Raw genomic sequence first — 24,237 nt, forward strand, 5'->3', positions numbered from 1 at the left:
TCTTTAAGAACCTTCGGTTAGCGAAATTAGAAGCAGAAGAAAGAAAAATGAATTTCCAACAAGATTCTTCAGTAATTAACAGAGACCATATGCACAGAACTTATGCTAAACTCAACCGCCAATTAAGTATTGAAGAACTTTTCTAGCAACAAAAATCTAGAGTCAAATGGTTGGTAGAAAGGGAAAGTAACACAAAATTTTTTCATATGAAAATGCGAAAAAAGAAAGTAAGAAATCACATTTTTCGAATTCAAGACCAAGAGGGGAACATCTTTGAAGATCCTCATCTAATTAAAAATTTTGCCATTAATTTTTTCCAAAAATTGTTGAAGGCAAAACATTGTGACATATCCAAGTTCGACTCCTCTATTATTCCTCGAATTATCTCCAACATTGATAATGATTTTTTGTGTGCAGCCCCATCGCTTTAGGAAGTCAAGAAAGCAATTTTTAATATTAATAAAGATAGTGTTGCTGGCTCAGATGGTTTCTCATCTCTTTTTTACCAACATTGTTGGGATATAATCAAGCAAGATCTTTTTGAAACAGTGCTGGATTTTTTCAAAGGGACCTCACTTCCACGTGGTATTACTTCTACAAACATTAGTCCTGCTGCCTAAAAAGCCAAATGCCTACCAATGGAATGATTTTCATCCCATTAGTTTATTTACTATCTTAAATAAGATAGTAACTAAACTTTTGGCGAACCGACTATCCAAAATTCTTCCATCCATCATTTCAAAAAATCAAAGTGGTTTCATCAAGGGCCGGCTTATAAGTGACAATATCTTATTAGCACAGGAACTAATCAGCAAACTCGATACTAAATCAAGGGGAAGTAATGTGATATTAAAATTGGATATGGCAAAAGCATATGATCGTCTGAATTGGGATTTTCTTTATTTAATGCTAGAGCATTTTGGTTTTAATGCACAATGGATAAATATGATTAAAGCATGCATTTCCAACTGTTGGTTCTCCGTACTTATCAATGGTTCTTTGGTGGGCTATTTCAAATCCGAGAGGGGACTACGGCAGGGTGATTCAATCTCTTCTCTTTTATTTATTCTGGCTGCAGCATATTTGTTAAGGGGAATTAATTATTTATTTAGTCGATATAAGTCTTTGCAATATTTATCTAGCTGCCTAATGCCGATTAGTCACCTCACCTTTGCTGATGATATAATTATTTTTACTAATGGATGTTGCTCAGCCTTGCAGAAAATTTTGAATTTTTTAAAGGAATATGAACAGGTCGCTGGATAGCAAATTAATCATCAGAAAAGATGCTTTATCACAACTAATGGTTATGCACTATTTATGAGGCAAATCATATCACATACCACTAGTTTTCACCACAAAACACTCCCTATCACCAATCTAAGAGCTCCTTTATATAAAGGACATAAAGAGGTATTCCTTTTTTATTCTTTAATTACTAAGATTCGAGATCATATTTTAGGTTGGGAGAATAAGATTTATCAACTGGGGGTCGAATCACGTTATTGAGAAGTGTTTTATCCTCACTTCCAATGTATTTGCTGCAAGTTCTCAAACCACCAACGACAGTGATTGCGAAAATAAAGAGGCTTTTTAATAGCTTCCTTTGGGGTGATTCAAATGAAAGTAAGAAAATGCATTGAGCGGCTTGGACTAAAATCACTTTCCCATGCTCGGAAGGGGGACTTGATATCAAGAATTTGAAAGATGTGTTTGAGGCATTTACGTTGAAATTATGGTGGAGATTTCAAACATGCAATAGCCTATGGACACATTTTTTGAGAACAAAATACTACCGTGGCCGAATACGTCACTATATGCAACCGAAACTACATGACTCCCAAGTGTGGAAGCGGATGGTAGGAGGTCGAAATGTGGCAATCCAAAACACTCGATGTAGGATAGGAAAAATGGAGCTATTTTTCTAGCACGATTGTTGGATGGGAGACCAACCTTTGGTAACCTTGTTCCCTTCATTTCAAAATGATATGTCTTTTGTTAATAAATTTTATAATGATGATAGTTGGGATGTGGATACATTGAAATTATATCTGCCTATGAGACTAGTTGATGAGATATTACAGATTTCTTTCGATAGATCACAGGAGGATGTAGCTTATTAGGCCTTAACTTCCAATGGGGAGTTCTCTACCTAGAGTGCTTGGGAGGCAATTAGGCAACAACAATCACCAAATGCTTTAGGATCATCTATTTGGCACAGAAGCATTCCATTATCTATTTCCTTTTTCTTATGGAGAGTATTACATAATTGGATTTCGGTTGAACTTCGGATGAAGGGAAAAGGTATTCATTTGGCCTCTAAATGTGTATTTTGCAACTTTGAAGAGTCCTTAATACATATCCTTTGGGAAAATCCGATAGCAAAACAGGTTTGGAATTTCTTTGCAAAATTCTTTCAAATCTATGTTTCAAATCCTCAACATGTTTCTCAAATTATATCAACATGATATTATTCTGGTGATTATATTAAAAAGGGTCATATCTGTATTTTACTCCCAATATTCATATGCTGGTTTTTATGGTTGGAAAGAAATAATGCAAAGCACAAGCACTTGAGTATGTATCCTGACAGAGTGGTATGGCGAATTATGAAACTATTAAGATAGTTACATGAAGGTTCTCTCTTGAAACAATGGCAGTGGAAAGGAGATATAGACATAGCAACTACGTGGGGTTTTAAGTTCCCCCTCTAAACATTGTGCACGCCCTCAAATTTTTTATTGGATAAAGCCATTTATAGGTGACCATAAATTGAATGTAGGTGGCAGCTCCCGGAATTATCAGAATGCAGCAAGTTGAGGGGAACTCAGCGATCATACAAGTAAGTTCGTTTTTGGCTTCTCAGAGAATATTGGTCCTTGTAATTCTTTGCAGGCAGAACTACATGCATTACTTCGAAGGCTACTCTTATGCAAAGAACGAAATATTGATAATCTGTGGATAGAAATGGGTGCGCCGGTGGTGATTCAGATGATTCAGTAATCTCAAAAAGGGTCCCACGATATACGATATTTGTTGGAGTCTATACAGAAGTGCCTGCGTAGTATCTCTTATAGAATTTCACATGTCTATTGGGAAGGTAACCAAGCAGCGAATTTCCTGTCAAATAAAGGATACACACATCAGGATCTTTGTGTATTTACTGAAGCATAAGGTGAATTACATGGTTTGCTTAAGTTAGATGAATATAATTTACCTTATGTTCGATTTAAATAATTGTAAAGGAATAGTACTCCTTATTTATAATTTTTGTTATTTTAAAGTCCATTTTATTTTCTTATTTCATTGTAATAATGGGGGATCTCTACTTTACTGTAGCATCAAAAGTTATGCACGTAAATTGGAATTTCCTGCTCTAAGTGTTTTTTGGATTCTGTCACATGCTTATGTAATTTTGAAGGTACGGTTTAGGTCCCCCTCTTTTTGTATCTTTATTTTAATTAATAAAATTCAACAGGGTAACTGGGCCTTGCGGAAATTTTCAATATTAAAAAAAAAACAAAATAGATAACAAGTTTCTTGCAGATAATTAGTTATTTATATTGAGAAAGACATTACTAGTATTTTCAGTACAAAGTCAATAATTGATATATTTGAATTCAGAAAATATCGTCGAACACAACTTTCTTAAATGACTACTATAAGTTTTTTTTTTATTTTTTTATTTACATATTATATAAAATTATTATCTATTATGAATTTTTTGACCGTTAGTTAAGTTCAATATATTAGTTTTAAAATTTTTTAATTTTTATTCTTTTTTGTTTTTGACCCTTAAACAAAAATTGCTAGTTCCGTCCTGATTACTGTCTCATTGAATTCAAACTAATAATTTAAGGGTTGACACAATTAAATATTTTAGGCCGAAGAGACGAGAATAAGGTCGAACCGACAGTTAGATTGAAGACAAATTTAAAGGGGTTCTAAATTTTGGGCTTATACTTCAAGCAAGTAGGCATTAGAAAAAGGCAAAAAAAATGACCCTGCTGGCTCTATAAAAGGCAACTTGGAAAAGCTGGGAAGACAGCAATAACCTCTTTGGGAAAGCTACAATGGCACTAGAGATTATCATAGCGATGCTCTTCTTTCTCTCACTTAGGCATTGGTGTAGAAACAGCAACTCCCACATTACAAATTGGCCTATTGTTAGAATGATGGCAGCGCTTCTTTGCAACCCAGGGCGAATTTTTGAGTTTTTCACCCCTCTTCTTAATTTGTGTGGGGGAACTTTCAAGTTTGAGGGATTTTGGTTTCCTAGCTTGGACTTTGTTCTCATCAGCAACCCCGTGAATATCTATCACATTTTGTGTAGGAACTTTGATAACTATGAGAAGGGTTCAGAGTTCAGGGAAAGTTTTGAACCCTTCGGAGAAGGTATTTTCACTTCAGATTCACATAAATGGAGAAGCCAAAGGAAGGTTTTGCATTCATTGACGAAGAATAATGGGAAGTATGCGCTCTATTTGGATAGAAGTTTCTGGCAAAGCTGGAGAAAAGTCTAATCCCAGTCCTTGAACATGTAGTGAAACAGGGGAGCCAAGTGGACCCTGAAGATGTACTTCAGCGGTTCGACTGCGACCACATATGCTTGTTAGCATTAGGTTTTGACCCGAAATCTCCATCTACTGAATTTCCAAAAGTTTCGAGCAAAGTGGCATTCGAGGAAGTAGAGGAGGCTTTGCTGCATAGGAATATCCTGCCTGTAAGCATTTGGAGGTTGCAAAGATGGCTTCAAATCGGAGAGGAGAAGAAGTTGAGTATAAGTTTAAAACATCGCGGATGATTTTGTGTGTAGGTGTATTTCGTTGAAAAGAGAAAAACTAAGATGCAAAACAAAGGTGGAAGACAATGATTTCGACTTGTTGACAGCCTTTACGGTCGAAGAAGAAGGAGAAATGAGTAGACTCGAAAAATCTGATAAGTTTCTAAGAGACACTGCATACAGTTTCATTACAGCAGGCAAGGACACTATAAGCACTGGCCTTTCTTGGTTTTTCTGGCTTATTGCAACACATCCATACGTAGAAAGCAAAATTTTAGAAGAGATCAAGGGGCATTCCCCAGCAAGGAAAGATAGGAACCTGATGCCTTTTACCGGGGAAGAGATGAACAAATTCGCATGCCCACATGCAGCCTTATGTGAAACATTAAGGCTATACCCACCATTACCTGTCACTAGTAGAATTGCAATTAAATCAGAAGCGGAAATCGTGTTGATGAGGGAGCAAGGATCTTTATTTCTTTCTATTCAATGGGAAGGACGGAAGAAATATGGGGTAAAGACTGTTCAGAATTCAAGCCGGAAAGGTGGACATCGGAGCGTGGAGATCTCATACCTGTACCATCTTACAAGTTCATACCATTTAGTGCAGGGCCAAGAGTTTGTTTAGGGAAGGACTTGAGTTTCAAACAGATGAAGACTGTGGCAATTAACGTACTTTGGAATTCCCAAGTTGAAGTTTTGGAGTGCCAAACTGTTTTCCCAAGCAGTCAGTCAACCGGACTTCACTTTGAAAATGGTTTGGAGGTTAGAATCAAGAAAAGATATGTTTAATTGGGGAGTTACAATAATGAAGGATAATGTTGCATTAGGAGCTTAGGTTGAATATAGTTCAGAATTAAGTTGGCCATTGGCCATCTTCATAATGATACATATGCTAGCTATATCATAAAAACGGAGTTATCTCTTCACAACATTGTATAGATAAACATTGAAATTGATTCAATCTTGGGAATAATATTTAAAACGGTCTATTATAACAAAAAATATGTAAATTTTTTTCACATGATGTAGGGATCATATAGCTTGGTGTAAGTTATTAAAATTGGTACAAGACTTTTTTTCTAGAACATAAATATTCCACCAATTTACATATGCCTGGCTCTACTATGGAATGCGATTGGTGAAAGATGGAGCGATGCAAGGCCGGTGTGAATGCCATTTGAGCTTTCCGTGCATGTGGCAGGCTACAGGCAGGGTCAAAAGGTTGTGTTGCTTCGACATACACAAGGCTGCGTACGAGAGCTTGGTTGATAGCGGTCGAACAACGTCTCTACCTAGATAACATCTGCGTTAATAATTCAGCCGCTGACAAGGATCAAAGTGAGCACCCCATCTGTTATTGTATAATAAATAATACCTAAACTAAAAGTCAAGGGTAAAAAAAAAAGACTAATCAGTTATTTCTTTCGTCTTCCCAAACAGGCCAGTATTAGCCGTAATGTAACTTATTGTTTAGAGAACTATTTAGGTCAATGAGAAGAGGACAAACAAACATTCTCAAGACAAAAGAATCCTTGCAGAAAAAGTATTATGTGCCTGTTCACCAATGTCCGGAGTCAGTGCTCAAATAAGAACAGGAAAAGAGATCATCGCATGCATTTGTCTGAAGATTGCGGGATAAATGATTGAGCAAAAAGTAAAGACAAAAGAAGAAAGCAAATCATAAGATTTTCAAATGGTAATTCAGTAAATTTTTGCCGGTTGCAAATGGTTGTCCTGACAAGGTATAACGTCCAATAAAGTACAATGCTTCCCCAAAAAAAGGAATTATAAAAGAAGAAAGGTGCTTTGTATATCTACATGACATATGCTCTCTCTGCATTGTAAATTTGTGATTGCTTCTTTGAAGATGCTTATACCCGTTTGTCCCCTGCATGATGTAAAAAACAATAAAATTAACATGTTAATTAAGAAAATGGAAAAGATGGCTTGCTGAGACTGAGATATAAAGGAAACTTGCCACACCTGCACTTTTCAATGTATATCAGTTGAGGTCACATTTTCTTTCCATCAATATATATCTCGGGGATGTGAGCAATCCTTGGCCAATTTTTGCTTGTTTTGTTTTGGCATGTATCCATTAACAGTGGACAACCCGAAATTTCTAGGTACTGTAATGCATTCAGAGAGCACAGTGCTTGTGGTAGAGATACCAACTGAGGACAATCAAAGATTTCAAATCTTTGAAGTACAGTCAGATTGCAAATCCATTCTGGTAAACTCTTCAAATTGGAACAGCTTGAAATCTGCAAATATTTCAGTGTTGTGACATGTTGAAGACCATCAGGGAGAGAATTTAGTTTTGGCATGTCACCAATTTTCAATGTGCGAAGGCTCCTGAGGAATCGCAATTCCATGACGTTCTCTTCCACATCTTTTGACAGATCAAGTTCTCTGCACTCTTTGATTTCAAGCTCTTCAAGGGCTGTTAGATGTCTAAAACCTTTGGAAAGTGACTTTAGCATGTCACAACCACTGATAAAGAAAAACCTGAGAGAATTCAATCCTTCCTCAGGTAGGCATACCAATTTAGGGCAATTTGCTATGGATAGATGCTGAAGAGATGTAAGATGATGAAGCCCCTTCTCTGGAAATGACACCAAATCCATGATGCTATCAATATGCATAACCTTCAATTTGGAAAGATATAGTGGGTACGACAAATGTGCCGCTGCTGCCATTGGGATTGGTTCTGTTTCTGCTGCTATCATCACTGACTGTTGTAAGAGCTTTGCACTCACGCACTTTAGCTCCAGTTCTTCCAAAAGAGGATGCAATGGCATATATGTCAGGTTAGTGCAAATCACAATAGTTAGTTTTGAAAGACAAGGGAATGAAGTCATTGATTCCCTCTGCTGCAATGGCCTTTGCGATGATGCTGCCGCTAGGCCAAGATTATCATTAGCAATTGCAGTGACTTCCCTCCACCATCCCTTCAGATTACGCAAGTCAAAAAGCATTAGTTGCTTTAGGCAAGGGAAGAATGCTGTTGATTCTTTACCTTCTGTTCCTCCTTTCAACCGATTGCCTCCAAATGATAAAGATGATGACTCAGCACCGCTATCTTCAATGTACTCCACTGCTGTTACCACTTCAAGCCTGAGCACCCTAAGCTTGGGAAGATGACTGAACAATGGGAGATGTAAGCATCTGTTGCATCTCCATAAGGTGATTTCAAGTAGGTTTGGGAGTACCAATGACATGTCAGAAAGCATCCACTTCGGGAAACTTCCTGCTCTATATCCATAAATATGAAACTCTTGAAGATTTGAATGCGGCTGGAGGCCTTCCAAAATTTCTTCATCTTCTTCAAAAGTTGTATGATCATTAACTTCTCGGCTCCATTCTAATGTCAAGACCTCAAGGTGCTGTTTGCCTTTCGAGTTTGCTTCCTTGCATTCTGATACAACATTTTTCAAGTTTTCCAGCTTTGCTATCATTACTTCTCCCCTCAGGTCATTTAGGTCTTTCAATTCCCTTAGACCCCCACTAGGCCTTTTGAAGGAATCCATGCCCACTACGAATCGTGTTAATGTCTGAAGTGACGTTAGCTGCCCAAGCCCAGATGGCATACGTGTCAAACCGGTACATTGACCAGTCTCAAGATGCCTAAGACTGGTCATGTTTCTTAATTTTCTCGGCAGCTCTTCTAGTCTCTTACAAGAACAGAGTTTCAGTGTCTGCAAATTAAGCAACTCAGTAATGGAACTTGGGAGTCTTCTGATGACTTCATTCTTGGAGAGATCAAGGTACCTCAAATGTTTCAACGTACCAATGGAACTTGGGAGAATGTCAATGCCTGTATTATGTAGATCTAATAAACGCAGAAGACTAAAACTTGAAATGACAGTTTCGTGATCAACCTTGTCCAAAATTACACGATGAACAGGTTGCACAGGAAGAAGAAATGTCCGTATCTTGTTCGCTTTGAGCAAGGGGGTCGGGATTTTCCAGGATGAATCTAACTCAGCATTGAATGATACATGCCGAATTCTTTCAGATATGTTTTTACAATCCAGATCTACCATTGAGCTGTCACTCCCTGCGACTAGTTGAGCAAGGTCATGCATGAGATCATGCATTTTGCAACTTATTACGTTGCCCCATTCATCATATTCTACATCTTGAAAAAAGGACCGCCTTAGGAGATCCATGAAATATTGGTCCCCTAATTCCTCAAGACGTTGCATTCCTTGCAGCGAATGAATAAACCCTTCTGCCATCCAAAGTGTGATCAGCGTTTGCTTGTTAATTTCATAGTCTCTCGGAAACAAGGAACAGTAAGCAAAGCACTGCTTCAAATATGATGGCAGCTGTTCATAGCTCAACTTCAGTATGGGTAGGACGTCATCTTTTTGAGTGATCATCAAAAGTTGGCCCTCTTTCAAAGAGAGCCACTCTGTTTCTGTATCTTTGGTATATAGAACACCTCCTATGGTCCTTATGGCAAGGGGATTTCCAGCACATCTTTTGACAATGTCCTTCCCAATCGCTATTAATCTTGAATTATTTGGCTCTCGCCCTTCTTTAAACGCCATCTTTTCGAACAAGGACCAAGACATGTCCTCTGGAAGACCTTCCAACAGATACGGTTCCGTTGTGCCTGTAATGGAAGCAACCACTTGAGCACGAGTCGTAACTATTATCTTACTTCCCCTTGCACCATTCATTAACAAATCTCTCAAATTTCGCCACCTCTCCCGATTATCATTCCATACGTCATCTAAGATGAGCAAATATTTTCTGCCATCAATCCTTTTACGAAGGTGAGTTTGCAAGGAATCCATCTCAAGATTTTCAAATTTTGCATTAGTTGCAGACTCCAACATCTTTTGGGCAATTAATTTCACATCAAAAACATCAGAAACACACACCCATATTCTCAACTCAAAGTGTTTCACAATTTTCTCATCATTGTACACTAGTTGGGCTACAGTGGTCTTGCCTTGTCCCCCTATCCCAACAATTGGTATGACTGAAACATTGTCCGCCACATCAGAGTCCAACAATCTTTTCATGATGGCTTCTTTGTCACCCTCCCTCCCAACTACACCTTCCTTTCGCACGAAAGAATGTGTCTGCTTCCTCTCTACCTTTACAACTGGTATGCTTACAAGGGACCGGTCTGTAAAGTGGTATTTGGTTTTATCTGCAGCTATTGCATCTAGTCTCTGCCTAATGGCCTTGATTTGATGACCTATCTTAAGATTGTACGCTACTTGGTTAGCTTTCGAAAATAGAAAGCTTACCTGTTTCCCCCTTTTCCCCTGCATCATGACTTGGCGTTGCAAAACATGAGTTGAAAAGTCATCCAGCAAGTCATCTGCATCATAAACTGCATCTTTAAGCTTTCCAAGCCAGTCTATAACCTCGTGGCTCTTTGCATGCTGCTCCTCTGCATCCAAAAGTACAGCTTTGATGGTGGAAACTGTATTTTTCAGTTTCTCAAGCTCTTCTTTGACACCCCATATCAGTCCCATTTCCTGGAGAGTAAGGTTGCCTAGCTTTCCCAGGATCCCATCAGCTATATTGAACAAAAATGCTTCTGCCATTTCTCTTCACATCCAAAAAAAAAAAGTAGTGTTTAAACTTTTGTGGAAAGAAGAGAGAAGAGACAATCAGTGGTTAATTTGCCAAATCTCTTTGCTAATCGCCCAAAAATTTACAAGGGTTGACATCAATTTCATTAGATTAGCTGGCCATGTGAACATGTCAAGTTTAGGAATTATTTAATCTATCAGGATAACTTGGAAAGTTCGGTGCAACTAAAGGAAACCCCTTTTTATTTGTAGGCCAGAGGAAGACAAACAAAGACATGCTTGACCTTATTTGCATACTAACTGTTTTCCGATTGTGAAAGATGAGCAGAGAAAAGAAAAAGGAAAAGCAATTGGCTCCACTCTCGAGCCGTGTCAAAGTGGCAATCTCCATTCCAAGGCATCCATAGGAAGGATTCGATGACTTGACTACATCCAATTTGCAGGGTTGCAAAACTTAGCTTGGAATCTTGAAACACGAGAAATGGATACACTACATATCAAGCTCATTAATCTATGAATAAACTGGAAATTTTAAGGTTTGAATCCGCCGAATTGAACTGTTTATGATCAAAAATTTGTTATCCTTATTTACCAAATCGTTTCTTCTGTTGTCTTGTGGTCCTTCAATTCACCTCTAATATTATATTCCACCTCGTAGTCTAAAGCATTACACTTTTAATTAATTTGTTACCTAAATGAACCCTCCATGCAATCCAAAGGTTAGCTCACCGGTTGTCGAGCACATGCCTGCTTATTTACATATGTAAACATCATACAGAAGTTGGACCAAAATGTCTACGTTGTATTTGGACATTAACAATTGATTAAGTAGGTAGGTTGTTAATTTTGGGGTTAAACTTGTCTTCTTAGGCTCATTTGCCAATTACTATTGACTGTTAAAATCAATATTTAATAAAAAGCTTTGGTTGAAAAATTGTGATTTGAAAACTATTGCTAAAAATTGAAGATGAATTCACTTGCCTATTATAATCTAATTATTATATTTTATAAATTTTTTCATAGTTGTTGGATAATTTATATGTTTTATTATTTTAATCATATGATTTCATGCTATGTATATAGTTCGTTTAGGTAAGATTTTAACGTATTTATTAAATATATGTGCTTGTATTTGTCTAAATCAGATGATCACTAATCATGAAAATTATCTACCCTTGGAATTGAACATCTTAAATTCTCCGCCATATACAATTTTATTTACAAACAATATGGGGTTTCTTGACTTATAACGAAGTAATAAGTCTTTATTTCTTTTCCCATTATACATTAAAAAAAAAAAAAAAGGTATGGTTTATAGTGGGGTTTTGACCTCTAAGTTTTGAGTGTTGGGAGTCGGAGGTTTAACAGGAAATGGGTGAAGAAGAGGAAAGAAAACCAGTGAAAATGGAATCGAAAGAGGAGGAGGGAGAAGAAAGCAAAACCACTATGACCCCATGGGAACAACATGCCAGCATTATAAGCATTCCTCGCTTCGATTACAAGGCTCCATCTTCTTTACTTCAACGATCTCACTCTGCCTTTCTCATCACTTGCACTATCAGTTCTGTCCTCTCTCCCTTTATTTTGACTGCTGCCTTTTCAGATGGAAATGGGCTTTTGACAAACTTTTTTATTTTTTCCCCCCTTGATTCTTATCAGAGAGGGAGAAGAGCGCTACGAAAGAAGCCATGTCTATCTTTTCAAAGGTATTGCCTTTTCATCTCAATTTTCTTCGTTTCACTCCTAATTTTGATGTTAATTTCTTAGTTATATTAGTTACACAGCCAATTGTTGATTTTATTGAACCATACCTTGGGATTTTGAAAAAAAAAAAAAGCGAAAGCTTGGGTAGTCAAGGAAATAGAAAACAATGAATTTATTCTTTTTTCAGCAATAATAGGTAATTGATGGTTGCATAAATAACGAAGGGAATTTCTATATGAATAGGAAGGTGTTTTAGAGCTGGAATTTAAATCTCTACTTGCTTTAACCTTCACTACGATTATGTAAGCTCCAGAATCTATATAGTCCTTTCATTCTGTGTCTGCTAGTTTTGGGTATTTGTTTGACTCTGGCACTATTTTTCTACACTATAGTTTTCTCTTCTCGCAAGCTGACTTCTCGAAACTTTAAATTAAGTTGTGTCCTTTTCTATATTCTTATTGAAAATGAAAAGGTTTCTTTTTCACTTGCCCTTTGGCATTGATCAATTGCATTTGTGTGGTGCTTCTAAACATTGATGCCAAATGCTGAATTGGTTCTTAATCATTTAAAATGTATGTCACTTTTGATCAATTCCAAATGAAAAATTGTATCTGCAAGACATTTCTCCTGAGGTTTCATGATATTTTTCCAAAATAGATTTCCAGAGTTGACCAGGTCACATAATTGAGAGTAGTACTGTTGTTGTCAGTAATATGCTTGTAATATGTTTAAACATTTTGCAGTATGTTGGGTCCTTCAAGAGTGAGATCTCTTGCTCTGATGCAAATGCTGATGCTAAGAGAAGGAAAATATGTACAGACGAAATTGACCAGAACATTGCCAATAGCGTTGACAGTTCGGAGATCACTGAAGCTGCTGGTAGTAGTTTCTCAGGCCTAAAAGACTGGGACTTTGAGATTCAGTTCGATTTTGCTTGGGCCCTGGGTTCGATACTAATTGAAATACCTCTTTGTGGTAGGCGGATTTCAAAATGATGACCATTTTTCCTCTGCAAAGACTGATAAAAGTGGAGCACCAGATTTTGTTCTTTCACTAGTCAAACTAACAAGGAGTGGTTTGCTTCTACTTACCTTCCCTGGGGAGAACCCTCTAGACACAATTGATATTGTTTCAGATATTTTCCAGGATCTGGAGTCTGGGAGTTTAAAGTCACCACTGTAAGTTTACTGCAAATATTCTCGAGTCGAAAAACTGTTTTACCCTCTCAACTGGTTTAATAATTGCTATCGTTGTCTCTGTCTCCAGAAAGTGTGCTTTTATCTGAATCATCTCACAAATGACACAAAGCAATCTTCCCATAAAATGTTGTTTGAAATAAAATCTCAATTAGATCAAACTGTGTTCTAGAAGAATGGTATTTTGGAAGTCCTCCTAAATTTTATACAGAATATACTTTCCATAGTACTTTAAAATTACACTTTCATCGCTTGGCACCCCATAAAAGATGAGTGGAAATTGTGTAAGAAACAAGTTAACATTATTGATGAATTGAGTTGTGTGTGGGCTACTGTGAAAACTTACAACTTGGGTGATTAATACCTTTGACTACTTCAATTTCTATATGTGGCTGTATGTATACACACACACACACACACACTTGGTAAAAAAATTGAACTGCATCTCCAAATTCTCATACTTTTAACTCTGGTCACTAGTATCAGAGATAATAAGATCCATGGCTGTTTGTTATAGATGGCAATGTCTGCAGGAGGTTAAACTTTAGTTCAAGCAGATACCTCAAAAGGCTTGATGACTAGAAGACCATACTGTGGATTTTCAAAAATGTTTGAAAGTAGTATTGACAGATTTGTGGTTTGGAGTGCACAGGCTCAATTAAGGATGAATGCTATTATAGTGCCAAAGTTGAGGCAATTACCTAAAGCTCATTGTCATCATGTATAATGATTTGAACTGCATGAAATGTTCGCTGAAAGTCCTCAGTGACATTCTTTAAGCAGTGAGGTCAGAACCATGGTGTTCATCATGTTTAGCCAGAATGATATGTTTATCTTGAGTCATGAGATTTTAATATTTTGAGTAGAAAATGTTTGTTCTCTCTATATGACTATTGTTTGACATCTTTTTAGTAAAGTCCCAATTAAATATTCACTTCATCAATATGCTTTTAGTTATGAAGTATTTTATTTGCAAGATAATAAAAAGATGCAATATTATCAAATTTGGGATTATTTTATGAATTCAAAGAGATTGCAAGATGGCCTGGATGAGACTAGCATGCCAATTCTTGGGAACGATGTGTCAGCATCTTATGTTACTTATCATAGTGACTTGAAGCTTAAGCACAAGCTTCTTCCACAAGAGTTGTAGTAAAATCAGGTTAGCATTTAGGATACAGAGTTATGTCTCAGGAAGAAACAATGAAGGACAGAAAGGATGTTTTGGACATCCGGTAAATTGTGGAAAATTTTTGTTCTAAACTTTTCTAAGAGTTTTCCCTGGAAAATGGAGTCTGTTATAGATGCAACAAATTCTTTAAAAGGCGTGACTCATTGCCAGTTGTATTGTGTGCTTTTTCTGTTCTTATAGCTAGAGATCTGTAGCATCATTCTGATAGACTCTTGGGACTTTAAGTTTTCAACAAACTCCTCTATTGAATGCAAGCTGCAGTACATTTTTGCTCTGTCCTGCAATGAAGCTTGTCAATTGCGACTTGTAATGCAGGATCATCTCTGATTCTGCTCATCTCAATTGAGTGCCTGAGAAGCTGATAGTTTATTGGCCCAGCCATCTTGCATCACCTCACCTAACACTAAACTAATGACTATTTCTAGAAAATTTGGTTAAACTTTATGGCATCATGTGCAGCATAGACTCCTCAAAATTATTACATTTGAATCTTGGAAAGGAAGAGTGTTTCTTGATTTACTGGTTGTGTATCAGATGCCTAATTGATAAGCTCCTTCTTTTGTCAGTTAATTTAACAATGTAAAAGAAGCTTCCATAATGTCCCCAGTACAGTAGTTAAATTATTTGCATATCAAGTTTTTGGTTGCTTCTGTTAATTTGGTGGTTATAACTTATTAGGATGGCTGTATAAATTTGAATGTAATAATTTTATGACTGACAATTAATGATTTATTTTCTACACTAGCATTACCATTTATATACTTTGTTTTTTTCTTCAGTAAGTTATCATATTTACTGAATTTTGGGTGAAATGGCATTTCATTGGTGCAGTTGGTGTCATCGCATCTTCCCCATTCAAGCTACCTGTTCTTTGAATGAGAAGGGACTGCAAGCAGTTGTATCAAAGCTTGTTCTTCACTTTGTGAATGATAAAAGGAACAAACTTGCACGGCCTATAAAGGTTCGAGCTTACTCATAATTATTGAAGCTCATGTTGCCATTATGGATGCAGTATATTTGACTGGGATGCTTATAGAAAATGGGGATAGGTTATCTAGGTATTGGTTGAAACAAATGTTAGCAATGCTTTAAATGCATTTCAACAGGACTGACTTGTACTTTCACATATTGGCACACTAAAAGAATACACACATGTAGCACCTCAAACTCCAGCCACTTAGGTCTTTTTTCCTATGTCTCAAAATCTGACTGCTCTGAGATGATGTATATGTTTGTGATATGAAGTTATACAAGTCTTAAACACCATTGAGTCTTGTTTCCATGGGTGTAAGTTTTGTTTTATTTTTAGTTTGCAGTTGGGTTCAACAGAAGAGGAACTGAAGAGAGCCAAGTGAAGATTCCAAAAGATGCTTCAAAGAATTCTGATCTGTCTGTTTTATTGGATCGAGGCAAATGCTTTAGTGTTGTGGCTGCTGCTGTTAAAGGCATTGTTTCAGATTCAGTTGTGGATTTGAAATCTCCAGAGGTACAAGATCCTATCCAAGCTTGTAAATGGTCTAAAATTTTCTATCCTATAGCCTGTCTGACTGCAATGGCAAATCTTTCAGCTATCTATTCTTGTTGAGTTGCTTCCTCTTTCTGGAGTACCTAATGGATCGCTAGTGGTTGGTGTGTCTGTTCTACCCCAAAACCTTGTTAGTACTAAGCCACGACTCTGCATCAAGCCACTGGTTTGCGATAAAAGTGGGAGGAATGAAAGTTAAAGCAGGTGTGTATTTTAATAATATTTTGTTTGATAAGAATCAAGGTCTTTGCAATGATAAGGAGGTCATCTGTGGGCTGGAATGATTCTGCCCCAGTTTGCCCTTCATGATTTCGCCCCATTAGAATAACACCCTGCTGTCCAACTCTTATTTTTCTTAGCATAACAAATCATCCATGGTTGAATTGAGCTCTGATGAATCGCGTGAACAAGGAAGAACTGCCTGGCTGCAAACATGGTATATATGGTTTTTTACACATGCATGTAGAGTTGTTGGCTTGCAACGACCGGAGAGAGTGATCAAGAAACATGCTTTGGTCATTGAAGGGTTTTCTCACTCTGTGAAGTGGACATTAGGATTTACTTTTGAACATGGAGAGAGTTGGGGAACTTGAACTTGTAGCATTGTCCATATATGGTTATATGATATATGCTAGCCCAAGGTAGCTTTTCAAATTGGTATGCCGTGGGATGTAACGAAATTCACTCTCATGTATCACTCCCATCACACAGGGATGAAACCTTGTATCTTTAGGTCCAAGTAGGGATGAAAGGTTTTTTGGTACATCTTATCATAGTCCGATGCTTTTTATTCGGTTTTTTTTTTTTTTTTTTTTTTGTCATTTTGGTTCTAAGGGTAAACAACCTATTTGCCAATCCAAAATTCAAAAACTTGTACACTTATGGGTAAAGATGATCTTCCCTGTGATAACATCATTAGCACTACACCAGCAGTTATGCTTAACAAGTTTCCAAGGCCAAAGGTTATCTTCCGTGCAATAACTGAAAGGAAGGTGAAAAGTAAATAAAAAATAAACGAGAAAGAAGAGGCGAAGCGAGTCAGCCCCCGAAGCCTGATCCTGACCTGTGACCCAGAAAAGTCCCAAAAAAGGGCCCGAGCCCAGTCTAGGTGGACTCGTTGAAAATGTTCTAACAAAAAGCAATAAAAACTAGTTGGATCGAAATATGTTTTAGATGATCAAGTTGTCAGCCCACACGTTGCGATAAATCAAATTTAGAATTAAATATTTTTTCGAATATAAAAAAAAATTAATTATCAATTTTGTCGAACTCAAACATGAATCCGACTTGAAAATCTGAACACAGAACACTCGAACCTTCTATAAGAGAACAAACAAAAGTTTTAAGGTCTAAAGTTGTGAACTCACTTCTCCTCCCTTAAACTTCCTCGTATTGTATAAAAACAAAATCATCAATTTAGAGACAAACGTACTTGGTGACCATCGATGAACTGATCGGATTAATTAACCATCTAAGCCAATGAGTGCTTACCTTAATGATAAGATGAAGTCAATTTCACAGCTTTACATTTTGTTATCTTGACTTCAAATGCCAAAGGCTTAGGTAGATTCTTGGAATTACAGTGCATTTAATTCACAAAATAGAAAAAATAAAAAATAAATATTCTGTGAGAATAAAATAAGATGAGAATAAAATAAATTAATTATTACGTAATTTGAGTATAACGAATGGAATATGATCAAAATAGTTATTATAATTTATTGCAGTATTTGATTTATAAAAATATTTTTGGAATAAAAAATGGATAGAGAATAAAAAGAAAAATATATTTATTATTATAATATATGATTATTTTTTTTATTTTTTTATTTTTAAAATATTAATAATTTATAATGTATTTAAAATATTAATAATTAATAATTTAATATTATCATGATTATTTATTTTTATTTTATTTTAAAATATTTATAATTTAATCATTAATATTTTATAATATTAATATTTTATTTATAATTTAACTAATATTGTGATTATTTATTTTTATTTAATTTTATTGATTAATAATTTATAATTTATTTAAAATATATTTTTTATTTTAATATATATTAATATTTTATTAGAAGTTGGAATGAAGGGAGAGGAGGAGAGAGGAAAAAATGTTTTTAGATAAGTAGAGTTGTAATTTTTCAAACTTGTAAAGGGTATTTTGGTCTTTATAATTTTTTAAAGCTATTCTTAATCTTGAAATAGATAATACCATGAAGGAGGACAGTATTAACTATTTATAAGTTTTAAATGATTTTGAGGAATAACCATTTTAGAGAAGTGGCCATTTAAGAGGGATGACTATTCCTACAAGTATGCGACACCCAAACAAAGGAACAAATGTTTACTTAACCCATTCCCCAACCAAAACATACAGTTAATCCTTAGATTGTTATGCTGTAGATGGAAGATCTAACAATAATATATTACATTTCATCAAATCTTTTTCACATGGTAGCCAATAAACAAACGAGATATAGCAATCAGACGTTACCCTCAATGATAAGATCAAAAGGATAAGTTCAAAGTCGTACACTGAGTAGTTTTAGGTTGACTTTGTTAAGTGGTATACAGTATATTGTTTACCGTATGTGTACTCTCATTAAAGGAGAAAAGGAAGACAAATAATTTTCAATGTAAAGCTGGGTTTTAGTGGATGTCGAACGTCAAAAAAAAAAGACAAGTTGGTTTAATAGGTGCATTTATGCGGTCCAAAATATTTTAATATGAAACCTAGCTTGTTATCTGTCTATACACTAAGGTTGTTAACCCCCTTAAAATATTTGATTTGTAAAAGATTATATGTTAAGTTTCTTTTAGTAATTAATTGCAATTAGACTTGTAGCCCCCTAGCTCTAAAAAATTGTACACTCGGAATGCAAATATCTCAACTAAATATTAAACCGACAGCTAATTTGGTCTCTGCCATTGGTAGAAATAAAACTCAATTACTAATCTAGAGAATAACAAGAAACCAAGTGTCAAATTGGGTTAAATGATACTTTAATGCTAAATAGTACGAGATCAGATTGCGTCCACTCTATCTGAATTTTAATTTTTTTTGTTTCGTATAGCATTTTTTTTTTTTGTGCCTAACTTTTCTTGGCATCCACAAGTTCGGCAGGAGGTTAGTTGAAGTTAATTAATTTAAAGAAGGGTTCATTAGTTTCCTTTATAGAGTATGTTCACGAAGTAAATAGAGTACTTTCGAGGAATTTGAGACTTAAATATTTTAACTCTTGGTGGTATTAGTATTAAGCCAAGTTGGAAATTGTTGGTTTAGATTAATAATCACAAGCAAGTAATTTAATTCATTCAGTTCGTGCATACTATATTTTATTTTCAACAATATCGTGTGAAGTGATTTCTGCCTACATGCTGCGAGGCTACGTCAGTTGATTACTCGTTTACTTTGCTCGGTCACCCAGCAAATTACAAGCAATAATATTGCTTTAAGGATAAAACCAAGTATCTCAATCAAGTACACTGGCGTGGCCTGTACATGCTCGGTAGACTTGTTTTCCATGAAAAAAAAGTGATTATAGTACCCTGCAGGTGATTCATGTTTTAAGTATGAAAACTATATGTAAGTTCTTGCTATTTCAGGTCATACACTCTAAACCAAAACCTAGATGAGAGCTAGAGCCATGATTAACCAGAGAGTTCAAGGAGAAGAAAAAGTAATAAGAACCAAGAGATATAAATATATATATATATATATATATATATTAGCTTAAAATGGAGGTGGAGGTAAAAAAAAACTAACTCATAAAGAAGAAATATGGGAGACATTAGTTGCCACAAAGAGCAATAGAAAGATCTAAGTTTACACTACGTTGGGCGGAGGAAGTGCCGGAACAGTCTTTATAACTAGACCTAGAGTACAATGAGAATGCCTCGCTGCTGCTGATTTCACTCGTGGAAGATGTGTTACTTTTCTGGGAAGATGGATGATGATGCAATGAGAGTGACAATGATAATTCACAACCACCGTCTGCTTCTTCTTCGTCCCCTGCGTGTCTCCTAACAATTTGTTCAACATGTGTGTGATGATCTTCTGCTTCTACCTTGGCAACCTAAAACAAGCCAAAAATTCTGGTTTAAATTACTACTACATGCATTTTTCATGTCAACATGTAAATGTTTGATAGACTTCCTTTCCATGAGAAAGTCTGTGAGGATAGAACCCTGGCAGGCCACAGTGTACTAGTTTCCTAGCTGGGAAAGATAAAAAATTCCTGGGTAAAATTTAATGGAGATAAACAGTGGGGAAAAGAAATAATTACGAAGGCAAAATAGATGTTCCAGGAAAAAGCTGTAAAAGTAAAAACAAAAAGAGAAGGGAAAAGCTTCTGGGAACTTAATTAAAAGCTGAGTTTGGTTTTAGGGACAAATACTAGTGCAGAATCAACCATGGAATTCAATAAAAAGGGGGGTAGTCCCACCACGTTAATCTGTAAAGACCGTTGGTTCTCAACAAGTAATGTCTGGTCCAAAGGCAATAAAGGTTCATTTTGAATTTCCATTCTGACTGCCCCAAAAAGGGGGGGGTCCCCCCATTCATTAGCATTGCAGTGGACCACAGAATGTATGAACTCTAGCAATCAAAAAGCTTCATAGCAGTTTTCTAGGTCATGGACGACCTGGAATTCCAATTTAATGAAGGGTAAATACAACCTTTTTAGAAGCAAAAATGTAAATATATATATATATAATAAAAATACAGTTTGGCATTGAATATTTACATAAAAAAAAGAAAAAAAAACATTCTTTCCCTTAACTTAAGCCGTAGAATATGCTATTCTTATACATGACTGACAAACGGAGAGATCACCATAACGAAAGAAACTAATGGAGGGAAATTCTAATTCTTTCTGGCCTATTTCTTTCTGCCTTTTTTAATTCGGTTTGAGCAATTAATGTGAAAGAAAAAAAAAGGGTTATAGGCTTATACGGGGTTGTGCTTTTCCTGAAGAGGTGTTGAAGCGGAAACACTATGTAACTAGACCTGTAACTGTAAGGCGAGTAGGATCAGAAGACACGGATATTCCCTGTTACCACTGGTCATAAGAGACACATTGTGTGTGAAAACTAGCTACAAACAAGTCACCTTCCCTGAACTGGTTGGAATGTTAAAAGTTGGAACCAAAACCAACATTACACTCAAGCTCGTAAACAAAAGCTGGCAAAATAAATACATCAGGGACAGAGAGAAGTGTGGGTTTTTCTACTGTACCTTAAGGAAATCAGGTTCCCCCATCGAATATTTGAAAGAGTTGAGGTTGTAAATATCATATGGCAGAGAGAAGGTTGTGGATTGACCCTGGGAGTGAGACTGGGTGTGCTCCCACATGAAAGCACCATTACCCTCCTTTATTCCCTTGTGCACAGCCATGGTCTGCAGATAATCATCAAAAGAGTACGGATTTGAGACTGTCTCACATATTCCTTGGCTGCATTGCAGATTCTGATCAGAGATTGAACTCCTGGTCTCGATTCTAGCTCTGAGAAGATAAATTTTTTAATATAAAACAAAAAGAATTTTAGAGGAAAAAGAAAAAGTAGTAGCTGAAAAGAAAGGATCATGCAATACACTTTTTTTGTTTGTTTCTTGCACTACACTATCAACTTTTATTGATATTTGAAAAGTCTGTACCCATGAGGGTAAAGCTAAGCTGACCTTTTTGAAGGAGGAGGACTGTAGATCAAATGAGAATCTGATTCTTCAAGTGGTTTTGAAGTTGAGTGAAAAACCAGATCACTCACTTCATCAACGCATCCATCATGGTTCTCAAAAGATTGTCTTCTTTGATGGGTTGAACTCCTATCTGTCATACAGAGACCCAACACCAACACAAAAAGCAAACAAAAACATGTTGGATAGAGGAGACCAAAAGTAAGTTCAAAGCAAAACATATAAATACGGTTAACAATAATAATAATAATAGTAATAAATGGAGTCAAAGAAAGTTTGTGCATCACTCGGTTTCTGATAATATGCATGCGTTATTCATGTTGGGAGAAAAGGTAAAAAGGATGTTGTCATTTTTCATGGTTTTGATTGATGCAGAAAACATTGAGAAACAGCTACAGTGAAGTCGGAGTTATGGGTTTTATCAGACATACCAATAGTAGAAGATTTGCAAGTAAACAAGTTAATAGTTGTTCTCATCTATTTTGGTATCAAAGTCAATAAGAGAAAAAGGAGATAATAAATGAAGTGATGCATCTACTCTTTACCAAAAAATATGTAAGGATGGGAATATGATCTTTGATTTTTATTTCCAAAAGACAACCATTAGAGGAAAGTATCATAGAAATTCTGTCTTTAATGCAAAAACACACACACTGATGAATAATAAGCAGCTGCAGAATTAAAATCGAAACTTGAAAAAGGTTATATGGAAAGGAGCATAGAGCTACGGTACCTTGTCTGCCGAGATCACTTCTCATGCTCCGGTACATCTGGTTTAGAAAGAATAAAACCCATGTGAACAAAACGATCAAAGGACACAGACGGATAACATTTGAAAACAATTTCAAAGAAATAGAGATTTGATGGCTAGGAATCAAGACAAGTGAGGATACTAAATAAATCAAACGGTAGAATAAGTGAAAAGGAAAGACCAACCTGAAGGTGGCTTTTCACATGTGAAATGGTGAGTCCTTTCACATCCATCAGTTGGAGAACAAGTTTTGGCGTGGCTTCTGGCAGACAACGAGGCCAACAGGAAAAGAAAACGAAAAAACCATTATCATTAAAATAGCTCAAAACCGAGCAACAAGCTGATGAGGAAGACAAGAAGAGAGACAGGAGGAGAAGAAACAAAAAGGAACTTACTGTCTTGACCTCCAAGCCTTTCGATGGCATGAACAAAACAGTGATGAAGTTCAGGAGTCCACCTTAAACGAGGCACCTTTGATCTTATGTACTGTCTCACTGCACCACTCCTCCCACAACTACCCATTTCTCAACTTGTTTCAATCTTCTTCACAATCTTTCTTTCTTTCTTTACAACCCTTTGATTAAAAACTCAAATGGGTATCTCGAAGCCACCCCTTTTTAGCCAAAAGTATATGCTTTCAGGCTTTCACCAAGATTCTCCGCAAGGAATACCCTTATTACTATCACTTGCAATAAAAAAGAAAAAAAGAGAGAGAAACACTTCACAAAAACTTTATAAAAAAAAAAACTATCTTTCTGGTTTTTATGTTAGCTTTTACTCCGGCTTCTTTCGATCTTGTTGGGATTGTCTAGGTACAAAGCAGCAGCAACAAGGCACAAGGTGCAGGAGCCCTTGAAGGAAAGAAAGAAAGAAATATAAGGTATAAACAACGAAGGGAAGGAAAGAGAAAGAGAAAAGGAATAGACGAAGCTGCAAATTCCTTAAGGAGCACTGATTATACCTGCCTACTGCTGGCTTTGTTCTGTTTCTATACTCTATAATCTCTGCACACTTTCAGATAAAAAAGAACAGAGAAAAATAAAACGAAAATCCCATCACGAGTTTCTGATCTGCCTTCCCTTAAATCATTACCCCTACCCAACTGCCTTACTTTGACCTTTGCTTCCGTCTCTCTGAATGTATACAGAGCTATCTGCTCTAGTTTAATACCAAAAATAATATATATATATTTTTATATTCTCTAAATTGTAATACTGCCAACGTCGTCATGATCACAAAAAGGCCCCATGAAAAATATATATAATTTTCCCCCTTGTTTTCTTTTTATCTTGGCACAGATTTCATTTTTCCACCACAAGGGAAGGGGACACGGTCTAGGACACCCCTTTGACTGTGCTTCCTTCTAAAGAATGCCAGCATCAGCTACTGCACCATTTTCTCGTACACATGTTTTTAAAGACGGTTTTGCCCCTTTTTCAGACTTGTTTAAGGTTTTAATCAGTTTATAATTATTCAGCCATAATTATAATTTTTTTTACTACTTTTTCCATTGTGAAACGCATATTTGTAATGTTATCATAAAAACAGTAATCATAAATGAAATGTTCCCGTCGGGTGCCCTTGATAAGGGTAACTGGGAAGTCCAAGTCATTGAATAGTAGTAATTACTTTCTTTTTGGGAGGTGCCCTAAATGGCTGGCCTAGAAATAGTAATAATAAAACTGGTTCTACTACTGCGATTTATTTTAACCTAACCGAGGAAATGTTTAAAAAAATCGCCGAGCTGAGAATATAGAAACTACGGTGAGGGCTGGGGTAATAGTAAGATACACTAAATAATCATTTATGTTTATAAATTTATTT

The 24,237-nt window shown here is 36.1% G+C and overlaps 4 protein-coding genes across 5 annotated transcripts; 2 read left to right on the forward strand and 2 right to left on the reverse strand.

Moving 5' to 3' along the window:
- On the forward strand, nt 4,074-5,575 carry LOC18609947 (alkane hydroxylase MAH1). The gene is made up of 4 exons (XM_018115004.1): nt 4,074-4,395; nt 4,545-4,778; nt 4,891-5,173; nt 5,221-5,575. The coding sequence occupies exons 1-4, from the start codon at nt 4,074-4,076 to the stop codon at nt 5,573-5,575; spliced, it is 1,194 nt and encodes a 397-aa protein (XP_017970493.1).
- Nucleotides 6,492-10,371, reverse strand: LOC18609948 (putative disease resistance protein RGA1). Its single transcript, XM_018114784.1, has 2 exons — nt 6,770-10,371; nt 6,492-6,674 (listed from the first exon to the last, which is right to left on the reverse strand). Exon 1 carries the CDS (start codon nt 10,354-10,356, stop codon nt 6,799-6,801), a length of 3,558 nt encoding a protein of 1,185 aa, XP_017970273.1. The 5' UTR covers nt 10,357-10,371; the 3' UTR covers nt 6,492-6,674; nt 6,770-6,798.
- On the forward strand, nt 11,646-16,735 carry LOC18609949. Of its 2 annotated transcripts, none has more exons than XM_018114534.1 (8): nt 11,646-11,905; nt 12,004-12,050; nt 12,792-12,927; nt 13,028-13,226; nt 15,235-15,397; nt 15,746-15,922; nt 16,005-16,165; nt 16,321-16,735. In XM_018114534.1, exons 1-7 carry the CDS (start codon nt 11,716-11,718, stop codon nt 16,158-16,160), a joined length of 1,068 nt encoding a protein of 355 aa, XP_017970023.1. In that variant the 5' UTR covers nt 11,646-11,715; the 3' UTR covers nt 16,161-16,165; nt 16,321-16,735. The 2 variants fall into 2 exon arrangements, with proteins under 2 accessions (XP_017970023.1, XP_007045386.2); XM_007045324.2 differs by having other exon boundaries at nt 15,268-15,397.
- On the reverse strand, nt 19,713-23,573 carry LOC18609950. Its single transcript, XM_007045325.2, has 7 exons — nt 23,375-23,573; nt 22,809-23,264; nt 22,599-22,675; nt 22,396-22,432; nt 21,648-21,795; nt 21,204-21,471; nt 19,713-20,043 (listed from the first exon to the last, which is right to left on the reverse strand). Exons 2-7 carry the CDS (start codon nt 22,933-22,935, stop codon nt 19,759-19,761), a joined length of 942 nt encoding a protein of 313 aa, XP_007045387.2. The 5' UTR covers nt 22,936-23,264; nt 23,375-23,573; the 3' UTR covers nt 19,713-19,758.

Source organism: Theobroma cacao, chromosome 2 (assembly GCF_000208745.1).
Source record: "Theobroma cacao cultivar B97-61/B2 chromosome 2, Criollo_cocoa_genome_V2, whole genome shotgun sequence".
Classification (NCBI taxonomy): Eukaryota; Viridiplantae; Streptophyta; class Magnoliopsida; order Malvales; family Malvaceae; genus Theobroma; species Theobroma cacao.